Genomic DNA, 21,210 nt, shown 5'->3' with positions numbered 1-21,210 from the left:
GAAGGGGTGGAGGATTTGATTCACAAGAAGGGGTGGAGGAGTTGATTCGAGGAGGGACATTGAGGGAGGCGTGGAAGAGAGGAGAGGGTGCACGAAAGAGGCCAGAAGATGCAAGAGGAGAGGGTGCTGCACGGAACTAGAAGGTGTGGAAAAGAGGAGAGGGTGCACAAAAGAGGCCGGAAGACGTCGAAAGAGAGGGCGCAAGAGTCTAGAAGATGCCTTCGGAGGAGAGACCTCGAACACAGGATTGGAAGGAGGAGGGACCTCGAGTGATGGAGGAGAGGGCGCACATTACTGGAAGAGAGGAGGGACCTCGAGCTATGGAAGAAGACAGCACGTGTTGAGGGAGCAGAGGGCACACAGAATCGGGTGCACAGAACCGGAAGGAGGGAGTGCGGGGGAGTGTGGAAGAGGAAGGAGGAAGGAAAAGGAAAGGGTGCAGGGAAGGCAATGTCCACAAAAAGCATGTTTCCTCCAATCCCCCAAAAAAGGGTGTAGAGCAAAAAAAAAAAAGACCTCTTTCTAATCCAACTATTGTGGAACCTATGGAATGTTTAATTGGTAATGGAAGTTTAAAATCTACATAGTTAAGTGCACATTGTTAGGACAATGGGGAACCTCGCGGAACCTCTCATTTTGACATAGTTTTGGTTTTTTTTGCTTGCAATTAGCTAACCAAGGGGGGAGGAGTGTTTTCCAAGAACTACCCCATCTAAGACATTGTCCTAAGGCTCTCAAACCACCCTAGTTACACATTTGAGATCTAGGAAGGGAGAGAACAAGGTGAGCCTAGCACTTGATCCCCCATGAAGACGAACTTAATTCCTTCTCATAGTTTTACTTTTTATGCTTGGTTTAAAAGGTTTGTTTAGCTTTGCCTTTTAAAGTTTTGGTTTTTTAATAGTTTTAGATTTTTAGGTTTGCTTTTAAAGTATAAGTATGATTTTAAAGTGTAATTGCATGAATCATGAAAAGCATGTACGATGTTTTTAAAAGTAGGATCTCTAGATACTAATTTCAAAATTTGAAACTTGAAATTTAAATTTTGAATTTTCAAATTTAAAATTTGAATTTTAAATTTTAAATTTTGAATTTTAAATTTTAAATTTTGAATTTTAAAATTTTAATTTTTAAAATATGAATTTTTAATTTTTAAATTTAACGTTTGAATGTTTGAAGATTTGGCCATGTGGCCAAATCTTCCTACTGATTTGAAAGAAGTTAGCAACATTTGGCAGCACGGCAAAATTTTCCCAAACCCTGGTGCTTTGAAAGATTTGGCCACACGGCCAAATCTCCCAGAACCTGGTGATTTGAAAGAAGTATGCAAGATTTGGTTGCACGGCCAAAACTCCCCATACCCTAGTGCTTTGAAAGAAGCCTACAAGATTTGGCCACATGACCAAATCTCCCCAAGTTTGAAAGAATGCCACAACCAAATCTTCTCAGTGCTTTGAAAGAAGTCACCAAGTCTCGAAGGATTTGGCCATGCATCCAAATCTTGCTAGCTTCTTTGAAAGCACCAAGGTTTAACTAGATTTGGCCATGTGGCCAAATCTTATTGCTTCTTTCAAAGCACTAGTGTCTTAGGAGATTTGGCCATGTGGCCAACTCTTGTTGGCTCCTCTCAAAGCACCAGGGTATGAGGAGATTTGACCATGTGGCCAAATCTTATGGGCTTCTTTGAAAGCACCAGGGTATGTGGAGATTTGGCTTCTTTCAAACCACCAAGGTGCAAGTAGATTTGGTTGTGTGGAAAAATCTTGATGGTTTCTTGAAAGCACCAGTGTCTCGAGAGATTTGGTTGTGTGGACAAATCTTGCTATAGAGTGAGAGGTGACAGAAAGAACAAGGGTTAGCCCTCACTTCAAAAGGTGGATCGTTTAAATGGCCGAAATTTTGACTTTGGTCTTCATTGTGTATTTGCAAACTTTTGGAATACAAGCTCTTTCATTCTCTTCATTCTCTTGTGAGTGAGACTTCTTACTTTCCATTGTGTGTTGCCTTGTGGTTGCCACTAATCCCCCTTCACTCTCCTCTTCTCTTCCACATCCCCTTTTCTTCACCTACCTTCCCCTCTTCCCTTCCTCTTCCCTATTCACTCTTGTGGAATCACATTGGCACAATTTGGTAGACACTTGAGTGACACAAGTGTGAGGCTCATTCTTGCAAAGTTCTCACAAGGAGTTTCTTAGAAGTGGAGTCTCTGTCGACATTCCTCAAAGATCCTTACAACTTATGGAGCCATTGCCAAACTACACATTTGTGGCACCGTTATCAAGGAGTTAGAGGCATCCCTTTGCTATGCATAAGCTTTCTACTGTCAACATTGCACAATGATTTCTAGCTTCACTAGGAGTGTTGTTAGTGGAGAATAGGATTTTTTTTAGAGAAAAAAGTATGTGTTTGGAGTGGAAAAAATGGAAACTATCATTTCTGTCAATATAGTGCTTTTGATGCATTTGAGCTTGTTTTGGAGTGTTTTTGGTTGTCAAATAATAGGAGTATTTAGTTTCAATGATTGGTAAAGAGTGTCAAATCTCACTAAAAACATTGAAAAATGGAGATTGAATCAAATTTGGATGAGGTGTGAGTGAGTTCCCAGCCACCCAATTCGAAAATCTCTCATTCGTCGCTTTTAAGTTGTTGTTTTTTATGAATTTTTATTTGAGTAGGTAGATTAGGTGGGATAGCACCCCTCAGTGCTCATAAAGCGCAGGCTTTGAAACTCAAAAATTCACAAGGAGCACTAAAAATGAGTCGATGACATAGCGAAACTATCTATTGCTGTGTTAAGCTTAAGGAGCGAGACAACATGAGTTGCTCCATTATAACGCAGTGCAATTGACCATGTTATTTGACAGCTGATCAACCACCCCCACCAAACTCACCTAATTAACACATGGCATTAAATGAACTCATAACTTTCACATCAAAAACACCATATTAGAGAATTTGGGAAAATCCTGATAATTTGGGAATTTTTGAGGGGTTGTAATTATGTAACATTCAATGTTTTTCATTGATTTTTCCCATAGATTTGGCAGTCCATCCAAATCTCATAAATGTGCATGGTTTGCATCAACATAAATAAAATGTCAAATGTTGAGGTTTCGACCAATGCATGGTAGTTTTGAGGGGTTGCAATTACAATGCATTGAGTGCACTCCATTGACTTTCTCACTGGATTTGGCCGTGTATATGAAACTCACAGTTTGGAGTGTGAATGTTCTGCATTAGCTAGGAAAAAAACATCATATGGTTGAGTTCAATGAAGCATTTTATGTCTCTTCTCAAAAAAAGGTGGTGTTCAAAAACACCATTTTAGTTTAGTTGGAGAAAAAGTAAGAATGCAACACTAGTCCTTGATATTTTGCCAAGTGTGCACAACTTGCAACCACAAAGCAATGGTCTGCAAAAAAAAAGATAAAGAAAAAATATCAATGTCATACCTTCCAAATATTTGTCAGTATTCAATTAAATTATCGTTGTGCAAGGAAAAAAAAGTCATGCTTTTCAAGTACCTTCACTCCATTGTAGAGTCAGCATCAGAGTTGGAATCTATACTATGAGACAAACTAGATAAAGCTTGCTTGCGTGCAATGCTTGGTATCTTCACCTTGATGGGGAGGTTGCTACTCTTTGAGGAAACCTTCTTTGAGAGGTTGCCTTTTGGAACCCATGACCATACAATAGCATCAATAGATTCCCAACGTGGAGGATCACCTTTATTGCACATCCAAATCTTGTTCTAACGATCTGCATAAACCTCCTCAATTTGTGCATTGCGTCTTTTGCATATAGGTGCCCAATATTGTATGAAAACCTTCTTGAAATTTTTAGATTTATTATCCTTCTGTACTTCAGTTTGAGCAATGCCTAGCCAAATTGGGTAAATTTTTTCTATTGGTTGGACCAAAAGAAAGTGTCCTTTTTGTACATCAACCATTGGATCAAATGATTGTTTTGGCTTTTTCCTTTGAGGTCCACATTAGTGATCATTCAACTCTTCAATTCCTTGAAACTCATCGTTTTCATTATCAACTACTTGCACACAATCAATATGTTGCGTCTTTGGCCAAAATCTCTCGTATTGCCCTCTACACTATTGTTTGGTTTATGAAGCTCATCAATCATGTTGTTCCAGTACTTCACTATCAGCTTGTAAAACTTTGTGAAAGATGCTTCTGGACCTTGCACGTGCACCCATTTTTCCCAAAAGTGTACATACTCGTTGATACCAACTATCACATCTAAGTGATCCTTCACTTACTCGAACATGGGTACACAAGGTGGCTCTCCACTTGGTAGCATTGGATGACCATCCGGATGTCTCTTCCACAACTCAATGCCACCTTCACTTGGTTGCCAATCTAATGAACATGGATGCACTTTATATTCATGATAGGAACTTAATTTTGCATAAAGAACCGAAATTGGAGAGGCTTTGAGTGTCCTACTAAAGCATCTTGCCCATCGCATAGGCATCCATCAACATAGCTCTTGAAATTAGGGACTTCCGTTACCAAAAATGGCATTGGAGAAGACTCCTCACATTGTCTAAAAGTATCCATGAGATGTGCAAATGTCAATGTTTAGCTAGTTCTTAACCTCTCTGAAAACCTGCTAAACATTGCATCAATATCCTCATGTGTATGCCCAACCATCAAGAATCCCAATTGAATTGACTTGAAAATCCCTCGAGCAACAAGTAATGATAGGTATGCAAACAAGTACCTATTCTTGTTTTCAGAACAACAATTATCCAACTGCAACAATAGGTGTTTGGGTAGTTTCTTATAAGGATTTTCTTGATGGGAACTTCCAAGTCCAAGGTCTTTGAATGTTCCACCCACTTCTCCAAGATGAAGTTGTTGCTTGTCATTAGAAACATAGTGAGAATCCAATGCTTCTCGAGGTTAGTGCATTTAGCAGAGCGTTATCAAACCTCGGCATCCCATCATGTACCAAATCTCCAAGTGCATGGTTATCAAATCTTTCAAGATTTCTCAAACACAAAGCCAATGAACCGATTGTGAAGTTAGGATCTGACGGCCACAAGGATAAAGAAAAGTGACCATAATGTCCTTAACCATGTCCATGTGTTATCATGCCAGTCAAAGCCACTAGGAACTGAAAGGATTTGTCTGTGTCCTTTGAACGATTGAGTAATCTAGGGATGGCTGTCTTCTTTTGGTCCATCTTATCATGGATAATGCACAAGTATGTCTGAGGATACATTTCAAAAAATCTGCGCCAAGTGTAGTACACATTTCTACAACTTTTTTGTTGTAACATGTGCTTTCTTCTATCTTCCATCAACTTATTACGTTTATTTTGGCATTTTGTCACTGCAAGCTAAGGAGAAGCTAAGCCTTGATTGCACTACATAAACCACACTTACAGAATTCACTTGTTTTTGACAAAGTTACATGCTTGAATTCAGAGTTCCATATACGGTTGAATGTGGAAATTGGCATCTCCTTACAACTTAACTGCATGTTAACCTCATAGAGAATATCAACCTGCTTGTATACATCCAGTATCACCAACTGTGTTTCCCTTGATCCATCCTAAAGTGTTCTACTTTTGTGTGGCATACGCTCAGAATTGTTATCCACAAAATCTTGGATTATGGCTCTACCCAGTTCTGTGTGGTCCCAACCTCTCCGCACGATTCCTTTATTACCATGCATGCACCTTCGTATACCAATTTCAAATTGCTCCTTATATCGATAAAATGTTGTTTTTGGAATACCATGCATTTCATACGATGCTCTACAAAAAACTTGAATACCATTCAATGAAAAGACATATTTGAACTGCCCATTGTCATCTTTTCAACAAGCAACCCCAAGAGTGTCATATACATAATTGATGCGAGCCTCCAAACTTTGGCTCCAATACTCTATGCGTAATTTGGATATCATTTGATGATCGGCAAATTGACAACAATTTTGTTTACAACAATCAATCATAGATACTTTTGTGACTGCATCCCTTGTGAGTCTAGATGATGCTAATGACATGCCATGTTTTTTAGCTTTCCTCTTTATCATGCAGTAACGCCTCTTTTTTATGGATTTTTCATTTGGGTCCTCATCTTCCACGTGCCTAGAACCACTTGGAAAATTCATGGTGTCATCGATTCTTAATGAAGTTCCATCTAAAAAGGTTATTTGTGCAATGGGCCATTTTATTAAGTGGATGGTATCAATGCCTGATACATCACTATGATACTTTTCAATTCCCACACCCAGATTACCTTCACCAAGCATCTCAAAATTTATAGGTTCAAATGGGTAGACATACAAAACAACACCCTCAGCAATGCTCTTGGTTTTCTGCTCATCCCATATTAAAACTTTCTTGTCCTTCCATCATCATATTCACATAGAGGTTCAACATGAATGGTATCTGATGTTATGTCATTCCTTGGTACAATAGCTCCATTGACATTCTCCACACAACTCATTGATCGTGCTTTCCAACGAACAACACTACCCAAAGCCTCATAGACTAAGAATGCATCCATTGTAGGAAATGGAAGAAGTGCACTTTCATCCATACAAATATCGATCGCCACTGATACATTGTTTTCTCCCAAGGGCACACCTTGGCACATGTCATCATGTGATGTAGAGAATATTGTCCCAATGGCAACAATCTTTCCACTAACAAGCAAGTTGACTTTAACCCCCACTTTCAATGTGGCACCTACATACATAACATTTGTTATAGTTCAATAGTAATATCCGATGGTGTGACTTAGGATGAAAATGCTTTACAAGATTTCACTGCACAACCAAATCTTCCTAAACCCTGGTGCTTTGAATTTTAGCCAACAAAATCTGGCTACATGGCCAAATCTTCACAGACCATGGTGCTTTGTTTCTACAAGCACTTGGGCCCATATGGCTCCAAGGCGGATGGCAGATAACCTTCCTCTCACATCCTATCCTACTTCTCCGCTTTATCCTTACGTTCACTTGGCACTTGCATTAATTGTTAACCGTTGCAATTAACACTCTACCTTTGAGTTACTTATGTCAAAGTAGCTAGGAAGCTTTTGGCAAGTATGTGAAAGACCTTTGATGTATGCGGAGGGAGGACCTTCAGGCTTCTAATGCTGGGATGTTTGTAAATTTGCATGATAGTTTGGAGGACATTTCAAGAACACACTCACGCAGATGATACTAGGCAAGTAATACTACAAAATTGAAGGAAGCTACTGAGAACAAGGCTTCAATATACGCCACCTATAAGGAGTCTTTCAGGATGATCACTCAATTTTTGTACCTAACAACTTAATGTAGAGCATTTTATGCAAGGTGTATTGTACATAATTTTATGCAAAGCTCAAAAGCAAGATTCAGTCACCATAAAATAAGCTCCATAACTCAAAAGGAGAACTTCTTTAGTGGTCATGTACCTCAATGAAGGTGGAGATGGAATGAGGAGTGTGAATGAGGAGTGCTACATATGCAATGCCCCATTGGAAGGCAAAAGTGAGTGCAAAACAAGCCTCACATGGAAGGCAATCACGTAGACAAGCTCAACACCTTCCACAATAAACTTCCAACTTCATCAAGACGGCCTAGTGGTGCTTGGGGTTTAACACTATGTTAAAGTGAGAGGAGAGGGTGAGACTGAGAGTAAGAGAGTACACCATAGAAAGCTACAATATACATCTTTTTTGAAAATGAATAAGTACACACTTATACACAAATGAGGGAACATAGTTAGTGCTACTACCCATTTGCCTCAACTTTTTCCTAACATGGACCTTGGTCTATACCATTCTACCCTTGCATGCTATTAATAATATGTGCACATAGTATTTACATGACATTGAGATTCTTATTCTCAACAACACATGCAAGAATGAAATGCATCTAATTTCATGCATGTATGCATGTATTCAAAAGAATGAACCTTTTTCCTTTTTTTGATGAGCATATACAAAAATTGTCTCTCATATAGAGTATATGGTAAATTTGTCATGCCCTTATGAATGGTGTAGCATTGTAGATAGAAAATAAGGAGAAACACACTAAATCTAATTTTAAGCAAATCACTTAACTTATAACTTGTAAACACTCAATTAAGTTTTCCACTAACACAAATGCAATGCAAAAAGAAGATTTAGAAAAATCATGATATACAATGTGCATAAAAGAAACAATTGGTTACTTATATATGATGTACACTAGAAAGAAAAAGGTGCCAAAGCCTGGAACTTGACATGAGATAAGTTGTGCATCATATTAAAGAATACGTAATAAAGGCATTCACGTCTCACAGTCTAAGATAGCAAATTTCACTTATGCTATCAATAGGGCACCTTAGTATTGTATTCCGGAAATGTAGGCTCATTGGATGAGTAGTTAAAGGAGAAGTATCATAACTTTCAACTCCTCATTAGATGAGAGAAGTTGAAATAGAGGTACCATAAGTTTTAAAGCTACTCCCTCAACAAGGTAGAGTTGGGAGGTGCCAAGGATCAATGCCCAATTGTTTGCTTGATGTGAGAGATCACTATTGCAATTAGAAGTAGTCTTTTGGAAGTGTTGGTGGATGCAAATTGGATGTTGGTAATTTAAAATGCACTTGAACAAATGAGGATCTAGTAATTTGCTTTATAGTTTGATACATTATTCTCTTGTCATTGTTGTAAGAGCTTTCTTTTTGAACAACTTCAACCACCCAATTCCAAGGATTTTTTAATGCGTAGCATGCATGCATGAGCACACAACCATATGCTCTTTCACACATGTAAACATATACCAATCTTTGTACTTAGTACAAGCTATCATATCTCATACACATGCATGTATGTAGATGCAAAAAGTAAAGAGAAAATTATTTTGTGAGGCCCCAGCAAGCACCTTGATAAGGGATGAAAGTTTTTGCTTCAAAGAAAGTATATTTGGCAATAGCCTCCATGTCAATTTCTATCCATCTTTCTTATATATTATGGGAACATTCATAGTTGGAGCTAAAGACTCGTAGTCTTTGGCATGTTGCCATGTCCTATAGTGTAGACCAAACCATTAAAAAGGTCAACCTTAAAAAATATGGAGCCATTAGGACAATTATCAACATTTGCCACGATGTTTAGTGAGAAGACCATGATGTGCTTGCAAGGATTTAAAATGCGATTAAATTCCCACATCTCATGCCACACAAATCTATACTTTGAGGCTTGTTGGATGTTCTCTCGCCTCCCCATTATTGGCCTCAGCATTTTTATAAAACGTTTTTCGAGAGCATACCTGTGTTGTCGCTACATATTCTTCTAATTGTTTTGTAAAGTGATCTATACAATCAAATAAATATGTCTTATCTACATGTCATCTAAACTTAACTGGAGGAAAGGTGACCATCGCTTATAAAGTACACAAGCCAGACTACGTACACATCTCCCTTTGCTTTTAGTAGTGGAATCACCACAAAGCCCAAAGCATACTTTACAAAGCACATGCATGACTCAAATGTTAAGATAGAACGGTGGGACCTTAGTCCAAGCATTACAATATTTGAACATTGAGGTCGCCAAAATAATCTACACTTGTGCTACAATTATTCGAGTAGATTCCTCACCTAAAAAGAGATGGTATGACCAATGAGGTATCAACGCTTGGGTGGTGAAGATCTTAATTATGATATCATAATGACATTGGATATGATTTTAAGATCCCTTGCCCAATGGTGCCTTGAGATGCATGTTAGTGCATAATATAGGGGGGGCTCCATTCACATCATCACTCTCATGTCCTTATGTCAACTTTTCCCTGCCCCTCCCTATCGCCTCTCGAGCCTCTCACTAATTGATGGAATTCTATGTTTTTAGACTTGGGGGACATAAGCGGGAAAATAATGTGCCCTATAAGTGTTAGGACCTATTCCCAATTAGGCTATGTTAGTGAGCTTAACAAGGGAATTACATTCCCATTGGTAACCCATTATGTTATGCAACGAACTAAAACTTTTGGGTTTTGGTTTCATACAAAATGGTTTCTTTCATCAATACAAAGTCCGTTCTTTAAAGTTAAGGTCACAACAGATTCATCTTTTCAAGACTTTTCAAACGAGTACCCACGTGATATAGTTTTGAGGTGATCTTGACCACCATAATTTGTTAACAAGCATCTTGCTTAAAGCGGCATAGTATAATTTACAAGCAGTTTTAATAGCCATTAGGAGATTTAACTTAACTAAACTCTCTAAATGCCAATGGGAATGCATAAGACCCTTAACTAGTGCTTTCTACCTGATAGTGGGAATATGCCCTTAGTTTAACACAATTCTACGTTTTTTAATGGTAAAAGCATGCCATCTAGAGAGATGTGGACATTCATTCATACCATAGAGTATCTTGAGTAGACAAGACCCATCAAGACTTTGGTAGGGGTATTGGAATCCAATGCTACCATGACAAATGGAAGGCTTGTTGGCCACCATTGTATGCGCTCTTAACTTTCTTATGTAACTCGTCCATGTTGCCTTGAAATAACCAGAATTGTGTGTGTGTGTGTGTGCACGCACACATTTGTTTATTTTATTAAATAGTCGACTATCTAAACAAACAATACTATAATGGCAAATGCAATCAATTTTTTATAGTGCTTACATGTTTGAATGATTTTCAATTTCCCAAAATTGGGATTCGATTAGCCTTCATTTTAGAGATTTAGAATAAAAAATCAAAGATTTAAGCCTTCTAAGAGTCAACTTTATTCTCTTCTTTTCTAGTAATGCTACTTTATATGTGGCAACATGATGAGCATGCATGACCGAAGAGACAAAGAGGATGATGCAATGGCATGAGAAATCACTCAATTGCAAGATGGAAGCATTTGTATGTATGTGGAGAGATTGTGTGAGAGATAAGGCATGATGGACTTGAAGCTTCATAGGGGATACTTGAGGACAAAGGAATTGGATTCAAGCATTGCAAAGCCATGGTTTCCCAAATGTAATGCATGATTGCTAACGGTGTAATTGTGATGTGGCTTGATGGTTGGGACTTATATATATTTTTAAATTTTTATATGCTTCACTGGCCCTCCTAGTCACCACCCATTTGGCCCTATCTAGAGGCACGTCACCCTAGGCCTGAGTGTAAAAGGGTGTGTGGTAGATGTTGAGGTATCTCTCCCACATATGTCTCTCTCTCTCTCTCTCACACACACACACACACACACACACACAGGTGTGCACATGCATATATGCATAGATAAACATAGACATAGATGGGCATAAGCTCCTTGCCTCCCCATGCCACTCCTCCCCGCTCAGGGTGGGTTTAGATGGGGGGGTTGGGAAAGGACTTATTAGGCCGGAGGGCCTCCATTTATGTTGATGTTCACACAATGCGGACATTATGTTCACACAGTGCAGACATTATGCTTGCATTTACTACATGGATCTTATCCCGTCTGGTTTTATTGGCTATTCAGTAGGACTCGTTGCTCTTGAGCTATAGGGGGTTTCACACTGGTTCGCGCGCAAATTGGTGGATGATGTGCCCTTGAGAAAAAATGTGAGTTCGCCTCTTCACCGCTTAAGCTATGTGTTCTACAATGGAATGGTGATGTTAGACATGGATGAAAGAAAGCTGGTGTTGCAAGTGAGCTTGTGGTTGGGGGAGTGAATTGGATCCCTAGAACCAAGGCCTCTGAATGAAAACCTGTCTAAAGTGAGACCCCCATCCTCTTCCTCTCTAATATTAAGTTGTCACTACTTTTAGTCCACTTTGCAAAGAAAGCTACAGAAAGCCGGTGAAGTAGCTCTTGCACACACACACACACACGCCACCTCTGCTTTCTCTTTTCTCGATCTCTGCGTCCTCCCCTGCTCCTGCCTCCCATCCACTTTTCGCTCCTCCCCGAATCGCTTTGCCCCTCACTGTCTCAGATTCTCTGCTTACCTTGCTTTTCAGCTCCTTCCTTGCCCTCCCCGAGAGCTCGAATACATTCTTTAGAATTGCAACAGTACAGCTCTCGAGAATGCTTTGCTTGCACGGCAGGAGAACTTGTGCAGACACTATTCATTTCTGAGGAAAGGGAGGCGTCAAATACGGCTGTAGCAAATAGGGGCGTAAGGCGTTTCCGTAGTGACCATCGACAGACAGTCGCGTTGACGACGACTCCGCCACGATTCTTTTAGTGTGTAGAAGCATGCCCTGATTTCATTCCGAAAGCTTGAGACAACCAAACTAAGGTGTAGGCACTTTAAGGGAGCGATGGGTAACGGGTTTTCCTGCATACGTCCCAAGGAGAAGAAGCCTCACAAGAAAAGCTCCAAGCTGCCCAGGTCGAAATCCAGCAGGAAGGCGAAACTAGAGGAGGAGCTCCTTCAACAACAAGCACTCGCCATGGTGCTTTATCAGCAGCAAATGCGCCTCGAGCGCTCTTCATCGCTGCGCTGTCCGGGAGCAGCTCCAAAGCAAGGCCTTCCCAGAAGCGCCAGTGCACGAGCTCGCCATGTGACTGACCCCGTTTTGCAGCCGCATCAGCTCGTTAACAAGCAGGTTTTTCTGTTGTTTTTTGCATGCATCTGTTGTAGCATGTTCATCTCGTCTCCCCTTAATCATGGCAGATTCCCTTGGATGTATGGAATGTGCAACAAAATCTCAGAGGTCCGACGTTTAGAGATCGGCCGTAATCAAAGCGACTATTTCGATGGCGTAAAGTTCCATGCTACTAGAGTGTTCAAACACTTCATGTCGTGCCGCTTGGACAGAGTGTTGTCGAAAAGGCAACTCGCACAGGCATGCATACGACCTGAAGCAGAAACTCCGGATTGCTTATTGGCCCCTAAATGACGGCCCAAGGACACCGGCCCCTGCACTTGGGGTGAAACTTGAAACGATTTTTCGGATTTTGTTTCTTCAACACTTTAAGCTTCACTACGCTACTATTCTGATTGCGCATGCGAGGCATTCCTGCGCAAATGTTACATCACGCTGCGGATGTGTTCTTTCCACATTCCGTGCTTTCACTTCATTTGGAGCTTATTTACGATAATGAAAAGCCATTGTATTTGATAATGCTCATTCAATGCGTAGGCTTCCAGGAAAGATATTATTAACAGCATTCTGCAAGCCACAAATAAGTCCCTTCGACTCCTCATAGATTATCAAGCAGCAGCTTGGGTGCTCAAGAAGATGCTGAAAGGAATCTTTTGGGTCGTTTTCTTTCCTCCTATATCAAAGAAAAATCAACTCAAGACTTTTGATTGATTTGATAACGGTGTTTGTTGACCAGACAGCCTGGAAATGGTGACTGTAGGATCAAATTTCTCCCCGAATTCGACTCCCTCTAGTTGTGCATACCTTTTGAGGACAAGCCTCACTTTGTACATATCCAAGGTCTCATTGGATTTGTACTTGGTGCGGTAAGCCCCCGTGGTTCTTGTGATCTTCCTCTTCCAAGGTCTATGGTTCCTTAAAATGGAACCAGGTCTCATGTATGGGTCTTTAGAATGGCCTCTATTTCTGCTTCGATGGTAGCCCACCACTCTGGAAGTCCCTTTGCTTCCTCAAAGGTTCTTGGTTTCTTACTTTCTCCAAACTGAAGGGTGGTATCCTTGTTAAGAAAGGAGGAGCTTTCACATTCAGGCATGCTGTTTGCCTTGCAGTGAGTGTAGAAAAGGGTTGAAAGACTTCAGGCTACCTTCATCTTGTCATGGAATCCAGCTCACTCATTGCGAATTTTGTGAGGTTATGAAGTTGGACGGAACCAACTGTCCGATTTGGAAAATGAAGGTTCGGAGGCATCTAGTGGCTAGGGAAATTTGGGGGTTGGTGGAAGGCATGGAGCTGAAACTGATTGAGAATGAATATCTTCTGAAAGGTCACAATCACTGTAGATCTAGATAGTGTTGAGAAGCAGAGATTAAATGATGTAGTTGCTCTCTCCATGGTTATCGGGATGACTGTGGACGTTTTGATACCCCATATCTGGTTGGCAGATACAACACATGAAGCATGGGAGATTTTGTAGGATCTCTAGCAACAGAACATACAGGGAAGATCATCATGCTCCAGAATCAGGTGTTCAGGATGATGATGGGAGAAGGAGAGTCAGCCTATAACTTCCTTGTAAAATTGAAGATTCTTTGGGCTCAACTGGCAGCAGTTGGGCATAAGGCGGACAGCAATCTATTGGTCATACTTCTAGTCAGTAAGTTTCCAAGGACCTATCGAGGTTGGTAACGACTCTCACGGCTGGAAGGCTAATCATGTTCCAGAACTGGGCCTGTTGTTGCTCTAGGAAGAGGCTGAGATAAAGCTGTACGCCAAAAGTGAAGGCGGTGACAAAAGTGATGGCAAAGAGAAGCCATAGAAAAAGAAGGATGCTAAGGATCTGATCTGAGTGTTTGTGACTATTGTACCAGTGTTCCAGACGGGATCTGGTTGTTGCCGAGAAATACCTGGAGATATTTGAGGTACATGTTTGTGGACCAGATGATGAAGACATCCTCCACTTGTTCCTGAAAGCTTCTGCATGGAATCTGATGGGCAGTTCTTCACCAGAGTGGGTATTGGACCAGACTGTGTCAGTGAGAGGGTAAAATAGGTTGAATACCCCACCCCAAATGAGGAGTGTATCCTGGCTTGACACCTGTAGCTATATGGATGGACATAGTGTCATATGGGCACATGGAAAGTGTAAGAGAGGAACTGCCACATGGGCAGCACTCTAGGATGCTTATTAGGGTTTCTTATAGGCAACCAAGGCTAGCACAGTTCGCAGGTTGTGTGCCCAGATCTAAGGGTAGCTGCGGGGCTGAAACAGGCTCAGCCATTGGCCCTATAGGGCAGCAGGGCTGGGAAAGGCAGCAGCAGGAAGCACCAGCAGGAAGGGTATACATGGGCCTACAGGTGGTGGCAGAGCAGACTGCAAGTCGGCAGTACTGTCTGCCGTGTCGGACTGTCAGCCGTACAGGATGGGGCAGCAACAGTACAGAAGGCAAAGTACTGGTTGGCAGTACAGTAATTACTGATGAGCAGGAAACAGGAAGTACAGACTGCAGTCTGCATTCCTGCAGCAGAGTCAGGCCAATGGTACATTGCCATGTGGCAGAATTGACCAGCAGCAGCAGATCATGTACAGATTGGGTTGGCCCAGTCTGTGGACAGGTGGGCCGAATTGGCCAGACTGGAGCAGCGCTACAAAAGGGCTCCCTTTTTTGGAAAGGGGGGGGGCATTCATCACTCTAGTTTGGAGCAGCCCTTACACACACACACAGGGAGAGGGGGGGGGGAGGGAGGAAGAGGGAGGGATAGGCAATACTCTCTTGCAATCGACCAGCCTAATGGTTGATATAACAACCACCATGCTGGTTGTAGCCACTATACTAGTTATGGTAGTTGAACCATAGTGACCATTCTTGAATGCATAGATTTTCAGTGTACTCTTTATAGTGGCCAACACAGTGGATGAGATAACAGTCATTGTGTTAGTTGCAGCCACCACGCTAGTTTTTAGCACTTTAGTACACAATGAAGAAAAAGTGAAAGCACTTATATTAATGTAGCATCATACGTTAGATGTATTCAAGCAGCCACATATATTCATTTACATTAAGTGTACTCACTAGTATTTCCATATCCACATGAATACAAATGTTTATATCTGCAATTAAAGATTTGTCTAAGTGTACAAGTTTACATGCGATTCAAGTGCATAATAGGGAACTATTGGGCACCACCTGGTAAATATGTACTTTCTGTAGGAGAGTACTTGTGTGTGCAAGAGGGTGCAGCGGGGAGACCTCAACCTAGAGCAGCTACTTATGCCTGTGTGAGTTACGCGGTGATCTAGAAGGAGTCTACAAAGAAGGTTCAGCAAACAGCTCCTGAGTTTGGTGCCCTACCTCAGTGTATGTTTTCTACAGATTTGGCAGGTTTTGTACTTGGTTTTGACATCTATAAATGAGATTTTGTAGCTGTACATATGTGTGTATTTCCTATATATCAGAAGTGTTCTCTTTCTATACGAGCTCATAGAGTGAGTTGGTATTTGAAGCAATGTATGATGATCTCTCACTCGAATCCTATATTCTGCTGCATAGGAGTTGGCCATAGCAAGCGACTCTATTTCTCTGACACACTCCCTATTGCTTGTCTGGGAGAGACTTAAATGAAATCGTTTAGTTTTCACAAGCAGTTGTAGCTTGAATGAGGAGGTAACTTAGCTCGAAAACTTGGTATAAATGGATGCTCAAGTATGTGTGGGTGTGTGGATGTGTATGTGGGAGAGCATATGTTTATACTATGGTCTACACCCACTGTTGGGCGCTGATGATGTCTGTGGGGATGTCATAGTAGCTAGTCCCTGCTATGCATGATGGAGTTCATGGTTTTCGACCTTATGACTGACTATCATGAGATTGAAACTGCACTATGTTGTGTTTTTAGAGGATGAGTTTGGGCATATTCCTGGATTCATCTAGATATAAGCTTAAGACACTTGCTGAAGACCAAGACTCTCAAAATTAGGGCCTTTATATAGACCATAGAAGTCCGGCTGATGAGTCATGTCCCATGAACCAACATGACAGACCCACCTGACTTATGAGTCATAGCTAGGGAATCAAAACGTTCCAGGAACGTCCGATGCCTGCAGGAACGCTCTGGGTTGGGGGAGTGTGGATCTGGGACGGAATGCCACATCATATAGTACAACAGCAAATCACATGGCAATATACTGGAACATGAAAAAAAGTTCACTTTTTAGATCTCTCAACTTTTTTATTTAAGCTTCAAACTTTTGAAAACACACAAAATTTGATAGAAAGTTGAAATGCAAATTGATAATAGTTATTTGCATTATGCCATAGAGGTCCAGGTATGGATGATATAGCAATGACCATACTAGTACAGATAGGTTAGAGAGCACATAAATATGCAAAATACAAGAAACGGAGGCCATGCTTACAGTCTTAGGCTTTTTTATGAGCTTTCAAAGCAGAATAGGCAAAAATTGGAGACTTGGGAGTCAAGTACATGATCTATGGAAAAGAGAGAGTCAACCTCGAACATTTGAAGGTTGCTGAGTGATAGAGGCTGCTCCCTTCTTTGCCTGAGCCTTATCACCATGACTTTGGTACTCTGCTCAGGTGCATCCTGTGCTGCATACTTCATCATTCTCTTCAGGTCAAAATCCAAGACATGGTTTAGGAGTGCACTCTGCACTCTGCTTTAAACTTAACTAGACGCAAGTTTGCATTAACAAATATAAGGTCATCTGCCTTTTGAATCCCAAGGTTGTTCCTCTTTTTGGATGCAATCTTTTCAAGATTGCTCCACAAGTGTTCAATAGGGGAAGAGCTAGCACCTTCATTGACATAGTTGCACGAAATGCTGTTTCTTGCGGCCGAAACGGAAACGGAAACGGAAATGCCAGCCGTTTCCGAAACGGCGTTTTGTTTGCTGGTTTTTTTGTTTTTGTTTTTTTTTGGGGGCTTTTCTAAAACACCCTCTAGCCTCTCCATTCTCCTCTACCCTCTCCACTCTCCTACTCTAGCCTCTCCACTCCCCTACCCTCTCCATCCTCCTACTCTAGCCTCTCCACTCTGCTACCCTCTCCTACTTTAGCCTCTCCACTCTCCTAGCCTCTCCATCCTCCTGCTCCTCTTCTCATTCTCTTGCTCTCCCTCCTCTTTCTCCCCATACTCTCCCTCATCCTTCCGAGTCCCCATACTCTCCCCCCCTCCTCCTCCTCCTTTCCATCCTCCTCCTCCTACTTCTCATACTCTGTGAAAGGGAAAGGGGGAGAGGAGGGTTGAGCCTTGATGGGGAGAGGAGGGGGATGACCAGTGAAAGGGGCTAGGTTGGGCTGAGGGATGGCTCAGAGGAGAGAGAGGGGACAACAAAACAGTGCAAAGACGGTACTGTTTCGGGCTTCTTTCCCCAACCGTGCAGTGGCGCCAGGCAGCAGAAGATGGACTGCCAGGAACAGCATTTCAGATGGTGTTGTGGGAATACGGGAACGGCATTCCCTGCAGTAGCAGACCAGGTGGATGTTCCAGATGTCCCAAGATACCTGTCGTCTTGGAACGCCCCCGTCCAGATGGGGGAATACCACTCCTTGGTAACCATGCTCTTCCTGCCGACCTGTTGTATGGCCAACGTGCTGTATGACCTGTATCTGACCCACCCAACTGTATGGCCAATCTGCTGTACGAACTACCTGATGCACCCAACTGCCCATATGTGGGTCTGACCTGCCTTTGCAGACTGCCAACAGTCTGTGCTGGCTGATCTACCGCAGGGCCTGTATATGGCCCATAGCAGGTCGGAATTGCAGCCCTACTTGTGGCAGAAACGTGGGCTTTTCTGCCCACCATATTGGGCCTGTCAACAACCCTACACAGGTCTCTGAGTGCTACCCATGTGGCAGCGTATCTTGCTGTCCACATGGCCGGCACAAGTTACAACCGTAGCCAATGCTCTCTTCCTTCTTCTTTTCTTAGTTCAGCCCATGGCATCTCTCTCTCACTTGCCCACGTGGCAGACCAACCCTTGCTGGAGGCCATCCTTCCCTATGTCCTCAAATGGTGGCTCACAAGTGGGCAGGTGACATCTATTCCCCAACAGCTTTCCCTTGCTGGAGGCCATCCTTCCCTATGTCCTCATATGGTGGCTCACAGGTGGGGAGGTTACATCTAATACCCAGCAGCTTTTACTCCGCAAGTCTCATCCCTTTGTGTGTAAGGTTTAAACCTTCTTTGTCATGTTGCTTATCTCTACTTTGGTTATTATAGATTCTAGAAACTTTGACATTTGATCTTTGAAGGCATCTATGCAACTCTCTCAGTCTTTCATTTTCTCAGTTTTGATTTTGAGGTAGCTTAGCATAGCACTCAGCAAGAGTCCTAGTGCACCCCGAGCCCACAGAGGCTTGTATGGATTTTTCTTTTGATGTATTTTGTCCCATAGGCCCGTGAGGCCTTTCGAGGACGCTAATCTCTCTCTCTCTCTCTCTCTCTCTTCCACACCTTCGCCCTCCACCATTCTCCCCGCTTTGTCCTCATCTTCACTTGTGAATAATTTCAATTCCAATGATTACATGTGTGCTGTACCTATGCTTATGATGAGCATATGTCGACATGAGAGGTATAATTCTAGAGCAATCTTTCTCAAAGTCCTCCCAACCTTACTCTCTCAGCTTTGTGTGGAGTCTTTGAATTGTGTTGCAGAATATTATACCAAACTAAAGATTCAACTGTCAGACAGAGGGATGAAGGCTTTCTCAAAGTTTTTTCTCACCTGACTTTGCATTCCAGAAAGAGTATATTTGAGGCGACGGTTGGATGGTGAAGCTTGCAATTGTAAAAGTCCTTGGCAGTGGAAGTTGTATATTGGGTTTGATCTCTGTTGGCTATCTCATAATGCAGGAAGCATCACTCAATGTAGAAACAAAGCATTTTGTCCTGGTCCATGGTGGGGGATTTGGAGCTTGGTGCTGGTACAAGCTAATAGCCTTGCTAGAGGAGGCAGGATTCGTGGCAAATGCAATTGATTTAGCTGGGTCGGGAATTGATTCAACTGATCCAAACTGCATCTCTGGTCTTCAGATTTACGTCAAGCCTCTCACTGATTTTCTAGAAAAGCTCCCAGAAACGGAGAAGGTTGATGCTGCATCTAGTCAAGTTATGATGCCTTTTTTCAAAGATCTAGTGTATAAATGTTGAAAGAAAAAATTTAATTGTACTAGCTCTGCTAGATGTTTTGCAAATCTGAGTATTTTGATTGCCTAGGCTGGTTATGATTTGGGAAGTGAATTTCACAGGTTATCTTGGTTGGTCATGATTTTGGAGGTGCATGTATATCATATGTAATGGAGATATTTCCTCAAAAGATAGCGAAGGCTGTCTTTGTCACTGCAACCATGATAATGAATGGGCAAAGGGCTTTTGATGTGTTTGCACCTGAGGTATCTCACAACTAACTCCATTCAAATTGGTTTTTGTTGCTTCTACTTATTAATGTCCATTGGTTTCTTCATTAGTTTATATTCTGTATAATCTGACATGCAGGTTGTGAGTCCAGATGATTTGTTGCCGAAAGCTCAAACTTTTGTCTATGCTAATGGAAGCACACAAGCACCCACATCTATTGAAGTCAAGAAAGAGTTTCTGAAAGATTTGCTCTTCAACCAAAGTCCTGCAAAGGTTCCCTACTCAATCTTGTGATGTCAAATCATCAGCATCTATGAATTGTTATTTCTTCTTTAGTGATGTCTCTGTCTTCACTGAAATGCATGCTTTTTAAATCTGTTTTAATAATATTATGCTGCAAAAGTTGACATGACTGATTAACACATCAGTCATTTTTGTTGTAGCATATTTTTGGTGGTTTTATAGGATGGAAATTTTCAACTGTCTCCAGTTGGTCTGAATTGTCTGACAATACTGCAGGACGTAGCTTTGGCAGCTGTATCAATAAGGCCTGTGCCGTTTGCTCCCATACTAGAAAAGATTTCTCTTACGCCTGAGCAATATGGCAGTGTACCCCGCTACTATATTGAAACAACTGAGGATCACGCTTTGACACCAGCAGCTCAAGAAAACTTGTTAAAGCTCAACCCTCCAGATCGAGTGTTTAGGCTGAAAGGCAGTGACCATTCTCCCTTCTTTTCTAAACCACAAGCCTTATACAAGGCGCTTCTGGAGATCTCGCAGTTAGATTCAAAAAGGCAAGCTCAATGACACAGGTTGAAACTGTACGAAGTTGCAATCCCTATAGGCTGTATGACTGGACCCAGGCTGGCATACAGGTCCTATGTAGGGGCAAGACATCCTTATGATTGTCACTTTAAACCCATTATTTCAGATGGAAGGAAGGTCCCGCTCATGTCTATGCCATTGATGCAGGTGTTGTAAATCATAATTCCAGGGTCTGCCAGAAGGTGTATATCATGAGTCCTCATAAAGTGTTATATAAGGAGCTACTGGGATAAGAGGAGTTTCATTTTTTCAGGAGTCTTGTGGTCCTCATGATTTTTTATTATTGGCTTTCCATGTTAGTCGTCGAGGGAACGACTCTATATAGGTGGCAAATCAATAAATAATAGAAAATATGTTGAGAGTAGAAAGAAAAAGTAGGGAGAGAAACCAAATATAGAGAAACCAAATATAGCTAACTGTACACTGGATTAGGTAAAATGATAAAATACTCTATGTACACACATATAT

The 21,210-nt window shown here is 41.6% G+C and overlaps 1 protein-coding gene across 1 annotated transcript; it reads left to right on the top strand.

Moving 5' to 3' along the window:
• The first annotated feature begins 11,738 nt into the window (after positions 1-11,738).
• Positions 11,739-20,994, top strand: LOC147895717 (putative methylesterase 11, chloroplastic). The gene is made up of 5 exons (XM_087382390.1): positions 11,739-12,535; positions 19,411-19,644; positions 19,806-19,949; positions 20,053-20,187; positions 20,434-20,994. The coding sequence occupies exons 1-5, from the start codon at positions 12,248-12,250 to the stop codon at positions 20,722-20,724; spliced, it is 1,092 nt and encodes a 363-aa protein (XP_087238516.1). The 5' UTR covers positions 11,739-12,247; the 3' UTR covers positions 20,725-20,994.
• The last annotated feature ends 216 nt before the right edge of the window (positions 20,995-21,210 follow it).

This window comes from Dipteris shenzhenensis, chromosome 12 (genome assembly GCF_047967505.1).
Source record: "Dipteris shenzhenensis isolate YYH24624 ecotype China chromosome 12, Dip_SZ_1.0, whole genome shotgun sequence".
Lineage (NCBI taxonomy): Eukaryota > Viridiplantae > Streptophyta > Polypodiopsida > Gleicheniales > Dipteridaceae > Dipteris > Dipteris shenzhenensis.
Note: the sequence above shows the minus strand (reverse complement) of the source record. Positions and strands in the feature narration are given on the sequence as shown.

What these genes read in the sequence shown, in the direction of transcription:
- LOC147895717 (XM_087382390.1), top strand. Translation starts at nt 12,248, where the DNA reads ATGGGTAACGGGTTTTCCTGCATACGTCCCAAGGAGAAGAAGCCTCAC. An exon ending in ATCAGCTCGTTAACAAGCAG is followed by an intron (nt 12,536 to 19,410) that starts GTTTTTCTGTTG and finishes CTCATAATGCAG; the next exon opens with GAAGCATCACTCAATGTAGA. An exon ending in AGCTCCCAGAAACGGAGAAG is followed by an intron (nt 19,645 to 19,805) that starts GTTGATGCTGCA and finishes TGAATTTCACAG; the next exon opens with GTTATCTTGGTTGGTCATGA.